A 14,944-nucleotide genomic window follows, 5' to 3' on the forward strand; every position below is an offset into this window, starting at 1 on the left:
AGTTTGATGCAGCTGTCTATGCCACCCTATACTGTGCTAATATTTTCTTCAAAACCTAACTGAACAAGTCCTGGGTGTCTTTAGATGTGTTCTGTCATTCCCTCCCTTCTTCTGGCCAAATATTGCCTCTCACCAACACGATTCAGCATCTCTTTATTTGTGATCCATTCTGCCCATCTGACCTTCAGCCTCTTCTGCAACTCCACATTTCAAAAGCTTTCATTCTACTTCTATCTGCACTCGTTCACATTTCACTTCCATATTCAAAAGTTTTCAAAAACACCTATTTAATATGCATACCTAAATGTGTGATGTGAGCAAATTTATTTTCTTAACAAAGACCTCCCCTTGTTTGTGCTTGTCTCAATTTCATGTCAGAAATATAAACACCTGACTCCCAATCATGCGACAAAAATTTTTGCACGCCGAGTGAGTTCCTACTGGCAATAGCTGGCAATAGTAGATAGTGCCAGGAAGCCAGGAACTCGGGTAATTTCTCCAAAAACTGGAAACTGAATATTTGTGCCTGAGGTAGTCTTATCATACAGCACTATCTTGTTAGTCTGAACTGCTAATCTCATTTTTTCTTCAGTTTCACCTCTACTATGATATTAACAACAACAAACACTGAAAAAAAAGAAAAAAAAAGCTATCTACACTGGACAAGGTTAATGAGCAAGTAACAACATACACCTTGCCAATTAAATCCACAGTAAACAAACAATATGGCAAATATAAATTACTTCCTAACATCAGCATTGAATATCCTCTTCTATGAGGCATCACAGATCCACGTTTCCATCAGCAAAATCAGCACCTGCAAACGAGCAATGTAGTAACAGTAATCCAGGCATAAACAAGGATACAAATTTCAAGTTACGAACATGAACATCAAAAGGAACACACAATAGGATAAACACAATCACAATCAGTGTGGAAGGATGCAGTAGCAAAAAAAGGAGACAAGGTTAAATATGAAAATGCAAAACGACAAGCACAATCTCCACATCTTCATACACTGCTATCTTGAAGTAGATGGGCTTTCTCTTTCAGTTGCGGCGATTAGCGGCGACGAGGGGCACTTGCCCCCCCCCCACTTTCTGGAGAAAATATTACATTTTTATTTGATTTTAGCCGGCTGAAACAAGAAATTATTTTTTAAAAGGAATTTGTACAAGCCCTGTTGTCCTATCAGTTAATTCTTTTCTTTATTTTGTAACAAAATTATTAGCGGACATACGTATAAAATACCATTCGTCCCAGCTAACAAGTAGTGGAGACTTTGCATGTGTTGTGATGAATGGTAGCAGGGGTGTGTGTATATATATATAGGGTTTTTTTTTTTTTGCCAAGGTCATGGACACTGAGGTATGATTCACCTGCTCACCATGCATATTCGACAGTCTGGCAGTCTCTTTAATGTCTGTTAGTTTTCTAGTGTGTAGTCAAATCTATATATTAAATTTTTTTATGAAAACTAAAGTCAGTCAGTCCAGCCATTCTATCTGGTCAATTTCCTTCTTTTAACTGAAAGGTATTCATGCACAGATCTGTCATCAGGTTCTATAAATCACTTAACTTCCGCCTTCCTCAAATTATTTGATTTTTTCAATTTTTTGTCTCTTTGAAGCAATCATATCTTTGGTTCTGATTGAGGTACTGAGTTCATTTTGGCCTAAGAACACTCAGTGGATCAAGCTCTTTCAATTCAGCTCTTAACTATTCAAATTGGTTGATTCTGAGGAATGTTATGAGTGTGCATTCAATTTGACGTCTCATTTCTTCAACATTTTTTTCTCATTAAAGCAATCATATCTTTCGTTCTAATTGAGGTACGCAGTTCGTTTTGGTCTAAAAACACTCAGTGCATCAAGTGCTTTCTTTTGAGGTAATAACTACTTAGATTGGTAGATTCTGAGAAAAGTTATGAATAGTGTTGTTCCAAGAACATTTAATTCAATTTCTTTGTGTGATGTATTTGCAAGTGTTTTGTTGACATAATATTACATTCTATTACCACAGCAGATCATATGGTTTATTTCATTAACTCAAAACTTTGTACATACATCCGTGAGGATAGTAACGAACAACACCATACTTTGTACATTGCGGGCGGAGCCAGCGGGAAACTGCTATTACTAAATGATTTTAATTGTATAATCACGCCGTACTTCTATTTAATTGTAATACATGTGTAATATTCCTTTGATGAAAGTTTTATTGTATAGTACTGAATCAAAATCTCAAAAAACTATTATTACCACACTTAAATTGGTAAACGTCAACCTTTACCTCTCTGTTGAAATTTGCACAGAGAGCATCAAAAATCTTAACATTTTGTAGCTTTCGATTTTCAGTTTTGATTTATATAAACCCCCCCGGCCGCTATATCTCACAAACCCGGGTACTTTTGGTTGTCTGTATAATTTTTCTTTTTGCATACATTTCTTCTCAACCCCCGACAAACTAGTTTCTGCTTCCCAGCTTCATCAGGAGGGCGGGCTTCAACTGTCACTGTGGCCCATCTCGACAGATCTTGATATGAGAAGTGTAGGATGAGAAGAAACCAGATACACACAGGAAAAGAATAATGATGAATACAGGGGGTAATGTAGCAACTATAGGGGAATCACCCTCATTTCACATGTACCAAAGATCTTTGAGAGGATATCAGAGGAAAGACTGAGGATGAAAGTAGAAAAGGAAATGGAGGAAGAGCAATATGGATTTAGAAGAGAGTGTTCAACTTTTGATTTAATTTTTGCATTAAGGAACATGATGGAGAAAAGATGGGAGTTCTGTTTCTTCTTCTTGTACCATATCCTCATGGGATGTTTTCTGTCATTAGGGCGATCTAGTTCTTGTTCTCAGCAACTCAGAAAAGACTGGGGGTAATGTGCCCATACCATTCTCGTAGATTCTGTTGTATGTCCGGCGCTCCCGTCTCGCTCCACCAGCCAGCTGCACGCGCGCCTGTGTATCATTCTGCTAGCTTCGACGCGCAGCCCTCAGTGCGCGTGCCTGACCATCGAGTGTACTATAAATAGGAGCTCCCTGTCTGCTCACTTGCCCACTTGCCCTGGTGTCCAGCTCCAGAATACACCCTACGTCGAGCACGGAGGCTACTCCTCTTGAAAATGTGCTTCGACCAGGTGGACTGAATTTCTGGCAGTACGAGGTTTCACCTCTGGTCACCGCTCCCTTACCTGTTTCCGCTGCCTATGTTCCGTAATTCTTTTACAAGCCATTTTCATTCCCTAAGTTATGCAAGCTCCCTTAGTTTCGCTAGGTGGAATTTCTTCAATCAATTGAACTTGCCTTTTAGGAATTCAGGCACTTCAACAAACAAGGACTCTCAAAGACATTTATGTTAGTGTGCCAGATAGTTCTCGACTATCAACGTGTCAATTCACAAAGACTATCTTTTCAAGATAGAAGTGTATATAAAGACTGTAAACCTGTACATATTGTATAAAGACAGACTTTTCTCAAGATTCAATATTCCTTTTTGCTTCAAAATAAATTTCAGTTATTTGTGTAAATATCATAAAGTGAAGCAATAAAAGTTGTGTTTTGTAAACTTCAACCTTGGTTACAACACAACTCTATGGCGACGAGGTAAAAACGCAGCAACTCTACAATTCTTCGACCCTAGTTGCCAACTCTATGGCGACGAGGTAAAAAGCAACACCCTACAATTCTTCGACCCCAGTTGCCAACTCTATGCCGACGAGGTAAAAAAAAAAGCAACAAACTACACGTCATCGACCCCAATCGCCAACTCTATAGCAACGAGGTAAACACGACACTGCAATTCAAAAGGCCCAGTTGTCAACTCTACGGCGACGTGCTAAACAACACCGACACTCCAGCCAGTTCTGACACACAGCTTACCTTACTCATTCTTGCACGCATCTCGCAATGGCTACTGCGGAACAACTCGCTACGGTCTTCCAAGCCTTACAGCAGCAACAACAACAGTTTATGCAACAACAACAGGCAGCATTACTTCAGGCTATTCAAGCTATTTCTGTCTCTACACAGCCATCAGCTATTCCTCCGTTCTCTGCTTTTGATCCAGCTAAGGAAGAATGGTCAGTTTATTTAGCCCGTTTACAACAGCATTTCATCTGCCATTCTGTCACAGATGATCAACGCCGCCGCGCACTATTTCTTAGTTCGGTTGGCAATGCTACGTGTGAATTATTACGTAAATTAAGTCCGGAAGAACACTTATCTGAGGTGCCCTTCACGCAGCTCTTGGCCCGTCTCACGGAACACTATGCCAAAGCTCCTCACATAGTGGCTGCTCGCTATAAATTTTTTCAGAGCAGAAAGCAACCCCATCAGACCCATACTGAATGGATAACTGAATTGCGTGGTCTAGCTAAACCCTGCCAGTTCATCTGCTCCAAGGACGGTTGTGGTTCATCCTACACTGATTCTCTCATTCGGGACATGATAATTTTACATACTCCTGAAGACAAAATACGTTTTGACGCTGTCAAGCAGAGTAACCCTTCTTTAGAAGACGTCCAGCGTATTGCTACGGTTTATGAGCTTACTACCAAGACTGCCGCAGCCATAGCTTCTCCACACGAAGTTGCACAAGTCTCGCCTCAGGCCCGCAAGTCCTCTTCTACAGTGAACCGTACGGATAAGGCGCTCTCCACCAAGCATTCTCGCCAGGTTCCCTCTCGTAATGCTACACGGAAGCCCAATTCTAAAAGCACCTCGAAACTCCTGCCTTCCTGCCGAGGTTGTTTCAAGCATCATGAACGTCGTGACTGTCGTTTTTTCAAAGCTACTTGTGAACGATGTCATAAACTTGGACACATTAAGACTGTCTGTCACAGTTCGCTCCGCCCTGCTAAGACTACTGCAGCACGCCGGAAGCATATACAGCCCCGCCAAGACATGGAAGTTGATCAGATCAATCTTATTCTTCCCACAAAGGATTCTCACAAAATCATCATTCCTCTCTCATTCTCTGATCGATCTGTCGATTTTCAATTAGACACAGGATCACCTGTCTCTATTATTAACCTGACTACCTACCACGACTTAGGTTCACCTTCATGCTCTCCAGCTGACATCCAGCTCGTGACATTTAACAAGAAGAAAATTGACATCAAAGGTCACATCAAACTTCAGGCTAGTTATAAAGGAATTCAGAAGGCCATTCCTCTTCTCGTAGTTAACAACTACACTGCATCAAACATTATGGGCATGGATCTATTTAACTTATTTGGTTTCCAGATACATGACAACATTAACGTCGTATCTACATTGCATCCTACTTCTGACGTTACCGCTCTCCTAGCGCAGTTTCCTGAAGTCTTCGACTCTCAGCTCGGAACAGCCAAAGACTATACAGCTCACATACAGCTGAAATCCGGAGCTAAGCCTCGCTTCCTCAAATCACGTCCAGTACCCCTAGCACTTCAAGACCAGGTCACGAAAGAATTAGAAAGATGGATACACACTGGAATTGTTGTACCAGTTACTTCGAGTCAATGGGCTACTCCACTCGTGGTAATCAAGAAACCTGATGGTAATGTTCGACTTTGTGGCGATTTTCGATCTACAGTCAACGCACAACTCGACACAGATATCTTTCCTATTCCACGTCCAGAAGACTTATTCCGTCGTCTCTCTGGTGGACAATTCTTCTCTCGAGTTGATCTTAAAGAAGCATATCTCCAGCTACTTTTAGACGAAGAATCTAAGAAATTTCTCACACTCAACACTCCTCTCGGACTGCTCCAGCTCCAGCGGCTCCCATTCGGTGTTTCATCCTCAGCGGCTATTTTTCAGCGCTATTTGGCTCAACTCACCGCCTCCATTCCCGGTTGTGCTAACTACCTGGATGATATTATTGTTACTGGAAAAGATCATCAGGAACATCTAACCAATCTACGCCTCCTTCTCCAGAAATTGAAAGACAATGGCCTACGAGCGAATCTCGCTAAATGTACCTTCTTTCAACCTCAAGTTCACTACCTAGGACATATACTTGATAAGAATGGAATTCGTCCTAGTACACAGAATGTCTCAGCGATAGTAAACATGCCAGCACCTCAGAACCTCAAGCAGCTTCAGTCCTTCATAGGCAAAGCGAACTATTATAATAAGTTCATTCCACGCTTCGCTACAGTGGCAGCTCCATTAAACGCTCTACGTAAAAAAGGTGTTAAGTTTCAGTGGACTCCGCAATGCCAACAGGCATGGAAAACAATCAACAACGCCTTAATTCAAGCAATACAACTCACTCATTTTCAGCCCGACAAGATCATCACGCTAGCTACTGACGCTTCAGACTACGGTGTCGGTGCCGTTCTCTCCCAGAAGGATCGTCATGGACAAGAACGCCCCATCGCCTTCGCTTCGAAAACACTTAATGACCATCAACGTCGATACTCACAGATAGAGAAAGAAGCTTTAGCCATCATCTTTGGTATTCGCCGTTTCAATGAATATCTCTATGGCAACCATTTCCTGATCATTACCGATCATAAGCCTCTCGTACACTTATTCCATCCTGGTAATAAGATCCCAGAGAATTCCCTCAGAAAGCTTCAAAGATGGTCCATGTTCCTTTCTGATTATTCCTATCAGATTGTATATCGAGCCACATCCCAGCATTGTAATGCTGATGCCCTCTCCCGCTTACCCGTTGGTCCTGATACTGCCTTCGATTCTCAAGAATCTGAATGTCTTCAGTTGGACATAGAACTTGAAGATACTGTATCCAGTTTTCCTATTGATGCTACCTGCATAGCTAAAGCTACGGATAAGGACAGTACACTTGCTACTGTACGTACTTACATCCGCAACGGTTGGCCTCTTCAGAGCACACTTTCTGCCCACCTGGCACCTTATCATCGTATGCAGCATCGTCTCACGACTCGTGCCGGAGTTGTATTACTAGAAGCAGGCACCATCTTCCGAGTGGTTATCCCACTTAGCCTACAGAAACAAGTTCTCGAATTATTACACCAAAGCCATTGGGGTATCTCCAGAACAAAGCAACTCGCCCGTCAACACTGCTACTGGCCCGGTATTGATGCCGCCATCGAAAAGCTAATACGTCATTGTGAGCAATGTCAAACGAATCAGAACGCCCCGTCTTCTGATCTTGCTTCATGGCCTCCTGCTACTACTCCATGGGAACGAGTTCACATCGATTTCGCAGGTCCTTTCCTCAATTCCATGTGGTTAATAGTCATCGATTCACTGTCAAACTTTCCATATGTAGTGGATATGCATTCGACTACTACAACCGAAGCTACCATTCGTGCTCTCCAGAAAATCTTTACTACAGAAGGTTTACCGCAAGTACTCATTTCAGACAACGGACCTCAATTTACAGCTACTGCTTTTCAGAACTTTTGTACACATAATGGCATTCGTCATATCCTAGCACCACCTTTTCACCCTCAATCTAATGGTGAAGCTGAACGCTTCGTACAAACATTTAAAAGAAGTATGAAGAAAGCTGTCTCTTCAGGCTTAAATAAAGACCAAGCCTTGCTCCAACTCTTAAACAATTACAGAACCCTACCCGGCGCTGATAATATCACTCCTGCACAAAAGCTCCATGGACGACCTCACAGAACTTTACTTTCTCTGTTACAGCCTCTTCCGGCCCAGCATAAGACCTCACCAACGAAGTTCTCCCTCAACGACAAGGTCTACACCAGGACATTCAAATCCAATCCACTCTGGATACCTGGAGTCATCTGCAGATCTTTGGGTCATCGTCTATACGAGATACAGACTACGGAGAAACGTATCTGCCGCCATCAAGATCAGATACGTCTGCGCTACCGCCCCTGTCCAGCTATTGATGCTATTGCTAAACCAGATAAATCTATTGCTGAACGCGCTTTAGATCATTTAATAACAATGGGTTCCTTTCAGGACGAGACAGCGCCACTCCGCCCAGTTCCAGCTCCGGACAATACAACAGAGAAATCAGCAGCTCCGCCCCAGCATCGCAGTCGCCGCCAGCGCCGCCGCCGTTTCACGCCGTACCGGCGTATTTAGGAGGGGAGGGTGTTGTATGTCCGGCGCTCCCGTCTCGCTCCACCAGCCAGCTGCACGCGCGCCTGTGTATCATTCTGCTAGCTTCGACGCGCAGCCCTCAGTGCGCGTGCCTGACCATCGAGTGTACTATAAATAGGAGCTCCCTGTCTGCTCACTTGCCCACTTGCCCTGGTGTCCAGCTCCAGAATACACCCTACGTCGAGCACGGAGGCTACTCCTCTTGAAAATGTGCTTCGACCAGGTGGACTGAATTTCTGGCAGTACGAGGTTTCACCTCTGGTCACCGCTCCCTTACCTGTTTCCGCTGCCTATGTTCCGTAATTCTTTTACAAGCCATTTTCATTCCCTAAGTTATGCAAGCTCCCTTAGTTTCGCTAGGTGGAATTTCTTCAATCAATTGAACTTGCTTTTTAGGAATTCAGGCACTTCAACAAACAAGGACTCTCAAAGACATTTATGTTAGTGTGCCAGATAGTTCTCGACTATCAACGTGTCAATTCACAAAGACTATCTTTTCAAGATAGAAGTGTATATAAAGACTGTAAACCTGTACATATTGTATAAAGACAGACTTTTCTCAAGATTCAATATTCCTTTTTGCTTCAAAATAAATTTCAGTTATTTGTGTAAATATCATAAAGTGAAGCAATAAAAGTTGTGTTTTGTAAACTTCAACCTTGGTTACAACAGATTCCATAGCCAAAATATTCCCCTTTTCCCCCTACTTCTCTTTCCTTCAATTTTACCTTGTAAGATAAGCTGAAGGAGTCTACTGTGGATTTAGTGATGACATTTATAGGTACTGAGAAGGCATATGACAGTGTACCACAGCAACTGGTCTGGGATGCATTGAGAATAAAGAAGGTAGGCAGAGCAAAAGTACAAATGATCAAAGCCATGTATGAAAAGTGTGTAAATAGTGTGAAGATTAAGACATGACAAACAAATTGGTTCAATGTACAAACAGGACTTTGACAAGGAAGTGTATTATCCCCTCTACTCTTCATCACAGTTATGGATGAAATCCATAAGACTGTACAGCAAAAAATGGGAAGCAAAGAGATAAAAGTCTTACTCTCTGCAGACGACATAGTAATATGGGGAGAAGATGAAATGGAAGTACAAGAACAAGTTACTGTATGGAATGAATATAAGAGTGGAGAGGATTAAGACAGTAGAGATGACAAGAGGTACTAGGGAAGGAAGACTGAATACTGAAGTAAATGGGAGACCATTACAAGTTGTGAAAAGCTTCAAATATTTGGGAGCCTACTTGCAGAAGATGGGAAAATAAATAAATTTGAAAGAGAATTCTAACAAGCCGATGGGCTTTACCAATGTAGTGTAGGGTAGTGACGTCTCAGAGAAATGCAACAAAATTCTGTACTCATTGTATTACATACCAGTTTTGACATACATGGACAGCAACAAAACAGGATGAAAGCAGAATCCAAGCAGCTGAGATGAAATTCCTTAGAGGAATAATTGGGAAGGCACAAAAGGATAAAATCAGAAACATAGAAATCAGAGAGAAAATTAGTTTCCCTAAACTGCAAGACAAGATAGAGACCAGTAAGCTGAAATGGTATGGACACAAGATGAGAATGGAAGAGGATAGAGTTCCAAAGAGAGTATTTATGGGGAAAATGATAGGAGCATGATAATGGGGAAGGCCCAGAAAGAGGAAGGGAGTGGTGGAGAGAGAGAGAGAAAAAAAACTGTTGAGGTCCTTGATTCACAACCCGACCCAGAAGACTGGTAATGGGAAATAAAGAAGAAAATATAGGGTAAAATACAAGGAACACAATAAGGAGAAAATAAACCCAATGGGTCAATGAAAACCTTCCTAATGAAGCTGGTAGCAGAAACAAACTTGTTGGAGGCTCAGAAGAAATGGATGTAGTACAATGGAATTTATGAGGGAAACAACAATCCATGTGAAGACAACTGTGTTTCAAGATGTCCTTGTTCTTTTGTGTTTTCGTCTCTTCTTTCTGCCACTCCATAGTCACATTTCTATATATTGATACGATATCGATGATACCGTCCCATAATGAAGAATACTTGTAATAACCAAGAAGTACATCAGATTACCCCAAGATAAGCAGATTCACTAAAAAAGGAGGACATTTTGGGTTTTTAAAATAATCCACCCAGACCCCAGACAATGGTCTGAAAATTAGGGCATGTCCGGATAAAAGAGGACGTCTGCTCACCCCCTAATCTTTCTGTATACTGCTTCCTTGTCACATGTTGGTTTTCCTTCATTACTTACAAGAACAGGTCAGCTTGAGTAGAGGTAGTAACAAAGTTAGGACAAACATGAAAGCATGTCATATTTCTCTTTTCACACAATGTCATCTGCACAGACAGGCTTGCTTCTCATCAACACCAGTTCTCGTATACAGTAGACACCAAGTTCACTGGAAGGATAGATAATGGTTTGACGGTAGGAGTAAGTCTGGACCTAGTGGGCAGAAATTTATGGAAAAGGCACAAGTCAAAGGAACTCACTAACATGTGAAGAGCATTATGATACCAACGATAGTACTCACCGAATTAAACAAAGTATGAGGAATACTCGTGAGGCATCACACCTCTCCTGGGGTAGAACGTGTGGTTAACAGAGTAGTTGAGCAGGTTGGTGATCTTGGACGTGTAAATATCGGCAAAGCGGAACAAACGACGAGAGAAGTAGGTTGGGTTGTGGAATGTCCGGAATACACTACCAAACTGTTCGTTGAAAACTGTCTTGATCTTCTGCCTGCAAAACCATATGAGATAAAATATGCTGTTCAGGTTTTCAAACAAGATTACAAACAAATATCTTAGATTTTTTCCTAATGATCTGATGATATGGAAGGAAACTGAGGTCCAGAACAAACTACAGTAGATCAATAAGGGGACAGTCTGATATAAAATAGAACTTCTTCCATAATTTTTTATTTTATAAAATACTTCCTTGCAACAAAATGTACTCTTATATTAATTTTTAGAAGAGAAATAGATAAACTTGAGAAATTTAGATGGTAACCTAATTGTAAAAATGATTTCTTAGAATTTTTTTTTTGCCAATGCTTTACGTTTCACCGACACAGATAGGTCTTAAGGCGACGATGGGATAGAAAAGGGCTGGGAGTTGGAAGGAAGTGGCCGTGGCCTTAATTAATTAAGGTACAGCCTCAGCATTTGCCTGGTGCGAAAATGGGAAACCACGGAAAACCATCTTCAGGGCTGCTGACAAGCTCACAGCCGCGCACTCCTAACCGCATGGCCAACTTGCCTGGTGGGATTATAAATTAAACCCCTAAGGCTATGATAGCAATTTCCTGTAACGTTGTAACTGAGAGAGACCTCTGTTTCCAAAAATTGGAGGCAAAAACAGGAATTGTTCCCCTCGCTCCAGCCATCAGAACCACTATGTCAATTTCCTCTAGCTGGTATTCATCTCTGTAGTGTCCGGCTCCACGGCTAAATGGTTCGCTTGTTGGCCTTTGGTCAAAGGGGTCCCAGGTTCAATTCCTGGCATGGTCAGGAATTTTAACGATAAATGGTTAATTCCCCTGGCATGGGGACTGGGTGTATGTGCTGTCTTCATCATAATGTCATCCTCATCATGACATGTAGGTCGCCTATGGGCGTCAAATGAAAAGACCTGCACCAGGGCTCTCCGGAGGCCACATGACATTATTATTATTATTATTATTATTATTATCATCTCTGTAGTAAGGAAATGTTAGTAAGTAAATATAGTAAAACCTCGTTAATTCAAAGTCATTGGGATGTAAAAATCGGACTTCGAATTACGTGATTTCGAATTAACCGCCAACTCTTAATTCAGAAATGCCAATCCTTGCCACATCAAAAAATATTCTAAGACCTGTACTGCATGCAATTAACCTTGATTCAAAGTTTAAACCTTTGAAATGCCATGGAAGAAAACAATTTCCAAAATGTATCTAACAAGGTGCATATACAGTATTCAAATTCACAATACAGTATTCACTTGGATAACTCACTGACAAACATAACCTCACGCAACGAAAGAAAACATAAGCATGATTCAAAGACTAGGAGAAATCTAAGCTGGCTCCCCTGAACAAGTCCTTTATTCATTGGATTACTGTACTGAATGTATTTTAGATGTCCTGTACTTGCATGGAAAGTACCCGGGGCCCTTAAAACACCGTGTTTTATCAAACTTTCCTATGACGAGGAGAGAACGTCTCGCTTCCGCCTGAATTCGAACACAGTACATTGACTCACCTATCATTTAACCGTAAGCCAATTTTTGCTGCCATTTCCTCTAGTTCCACAAATAACTGCCTAATTTCTAATTAACTGCGGCCAATAAGAACAATATCATCTGCATATGCAACAACTTTATGTGGTCTCCCCAATATGATGCCAACAGTGACAAGAGCTAATTTCCTGATAATCTTCTCAAATGCAATGTTGAATAGAAGAGAAGATAGTGCATCCCCTTGTCTTGGACCAGTTTCATTCTGGAAGGAACTTGATTTTCTGCTCTTGAGCAAAACACAGCTAACATTACCATCCATACACAGTCTGCACATGTTAATTAATTTTATGGGAAAGCCAAACTTCATCATGACGTTCCACAGCCCTTCTCTATGGATTGAATCATATGCCTTGAAGAAATCTATAAAGAGTTCATGAACCGACTCGTTGTGTTTCCACACCTTATCATTAATAGTCTTAATTCAAAATATGTTTTCCGTAGTGAATCTGTTACTATGAAAACCGTTCTGATAGTCCCCAATAACATTTTCAGCAAACGGTTTTAAATGCTGTAAAAGAATAAAAGACAGAATTTTGTAGGCCGTGTTTACAAGACATATACCCCGATAAGTTTGAATTTCTTCCTTATCCCCTCCTTCATGAATTGGGACTATAAGTGATTCCTGCCATTCTTTTGGAATAGCTTCATCATGCCATATCCTTAGAATGATCTTATATATGTATTTATGTACCTTTCTCCACCGTATTTAATAAGCTCAGCGAAATGGCATCAATACCTGAAGCTTTATTGTTTTTTTAAACATATAATACTTTGTCATACCTCTTGATATTATGGCTCTGGTATTTGCTTTCCTGATGGGGAACTAGATGGTTTACCAATACAGGTTTCTGGATCATCACAATTCGGCGAGGAATCAAAGTATTGCTTACAGTAATTTAATAATTTGCCCTGACCAGCAATTAAATTCCCAGACTTATCTCTCATAATACTCAATTTTGGTTGAAATCGTTTTTTAATTGTGTTGACAGTTCCATACGTCTTGCGGATGTTCCTGTTTCTATAGTCATCTTGGATTGATTCTATTTGTCATCTCAGGTAGACTTTTTTCTTTCTACAAATTAATTTACTACATTATTTCTGTTTTTCTCTGTATAGTTCCTCAATAAGCTGTTACAGACATAAACATAGTACAAATGTTACAAAATCGTATTGTCACGGCATTCTTCTGGTACAAAAACAGAGGAATACTTAGCTTAAGTGAGAGTACGAAGACTGGAAAACAGTTAATGAACATTTAGACATTGATCTGTGATGTCCGACTCGTTGGCTGAATGGTCAGCGTACTGGCCTTCGGTTCAGAGGGTCCCAGGTTCGATTCCCGGCCGGGTCGGGGATTTTAACCATCATTGGTTAATTCCAATGGCCCGGGGGGCTGGGTGTTTGTGTTGTCCCCAACATCCCTGCAACTCACACACCACACACAACACTATCCTCCACTACAACAACACGCAGTTACCTACACATGGCAGATGCCGCCCACCCTCATCGGAGGGTCTGCCTTACAAGGGCTGCACTCGGCTAGAAATAGCCACATTAAATTAATTAATTTGAAATGTGATGAATATAGCTTTCGGACCCTACAATTCATTTTGAGAAGGGTGCTCAACAGGCTACAGAAGTTGATGACGAGAAGCAGGGGCCATCTATCTCCCATATATTCCTCACCTACGTGAGAGATATAATGCAAATGATTATACACGGGAAGTAAGAGGTCTCCTCTTTGGTGCCCGTGGGACATCGTTTCTTTGGACAAAGAAGCACAAGCTCCTTCAATGACTTGGTTTATGTGCCTAACAATATAGAGAAATCCCAATAACCCTCACAATAAATGCAAAAACAGTTGAGCAAGTATCCTCCTTTAAAATATTTAGGCACTATTCTGAACAGTCAATTTGACTCTAGGAAAGAGGTTAAATCTAAAATATCATCGCCATAAGACCTATCTGTGTTGGTGCGACGTAAAGCCACTAATAAAAAATAAAAAATAAAAAATAAATAAAAATAATAAAAAAATTCTAGAATAGAACAAGCCCAGAAACAATTAATTGATATGAGAAAATTCTTCATACGATCAGACCTCAGTTTATCACTGAGAATCAGAATGATCCGCTGTTACATATTCTCTGTCCTCCTTTACGGGTGTGAAAGTTGGACCTTGGACCCAAATACTGAGAAACGAATTGAGGCATCTGAAATGTATTTGTACAGAGGTATTCTACGTATACCAGGGATACTGAAATTTTCGAATATTGAGGTCCTTCGCTGGATGGAAAAGCAAAGAGAACTATTGTTTGTTATAAAACAACGAAAAACAAGATACTTGGGCCATATTATGAGAGGCGATAAATACCAGTTACTACAATTAACTACTGATGGGGAAATTCATGGGAAAAGGTCTATTGGAAGACGAAGAAACTTGTGGTTCAAGGATATCCAAAGATGGTATTGTTGTACATTGGAGGAGGTCTTTTGTGCTGCAATGTCAAGATTAGAGCTGGCCGTGTGGATCGTCAACCTCCGTTCGGAGACAACGTCTTAAGAAGAAAATAGAAATTTTAAATCACCATTTGT

The 14,944-nt window shown here is 41.0% G+C and overlaps 1 protein-coding gene across 1 annotated transcript in view; it reads right to left on the reverse strand.

Moving 5' to 3' along the window:
- Window positions 1-639: 639 nt before the first annotated feature.
- Window positions 640-14,944, reverse strand: part of Nt5c (5' nucleotidase C) — a 52,241-nt gene continuing 37,936 nt past the window's right edge. The window contains exons 9-10 of the mRNA XM_067154522.2: window positions 10,605-10,813; window positions 640-817 (exon numbers count right to left, since the gene is read on the reverse strand). Coding sequence (XP_067010623.1) covers window positions 10,609-10,813 — 205 coding nt within the window. The 3' untranslated portion in view covers window positions 640-817; window positions 10,605-10,608. The remainder of the gene's footprint in view (window positions 818-10,604; window positions 10,814-14,944) is intronic.

Source organism: Anabrus simplex, chromosome 10 (assembly GCF_040414725.1).
Source record: "Anabrus simplex isolate iqAnaSimp1 chromosome 10, ASM4041472v1, whole genome shotgun sequence".
Lineage (NCBI taxonomy): Eukaryota > Metazoa > Arthropoda > Insecta > Orthoptera > Tettigoniidae > Anabrus > Anabrus simplex.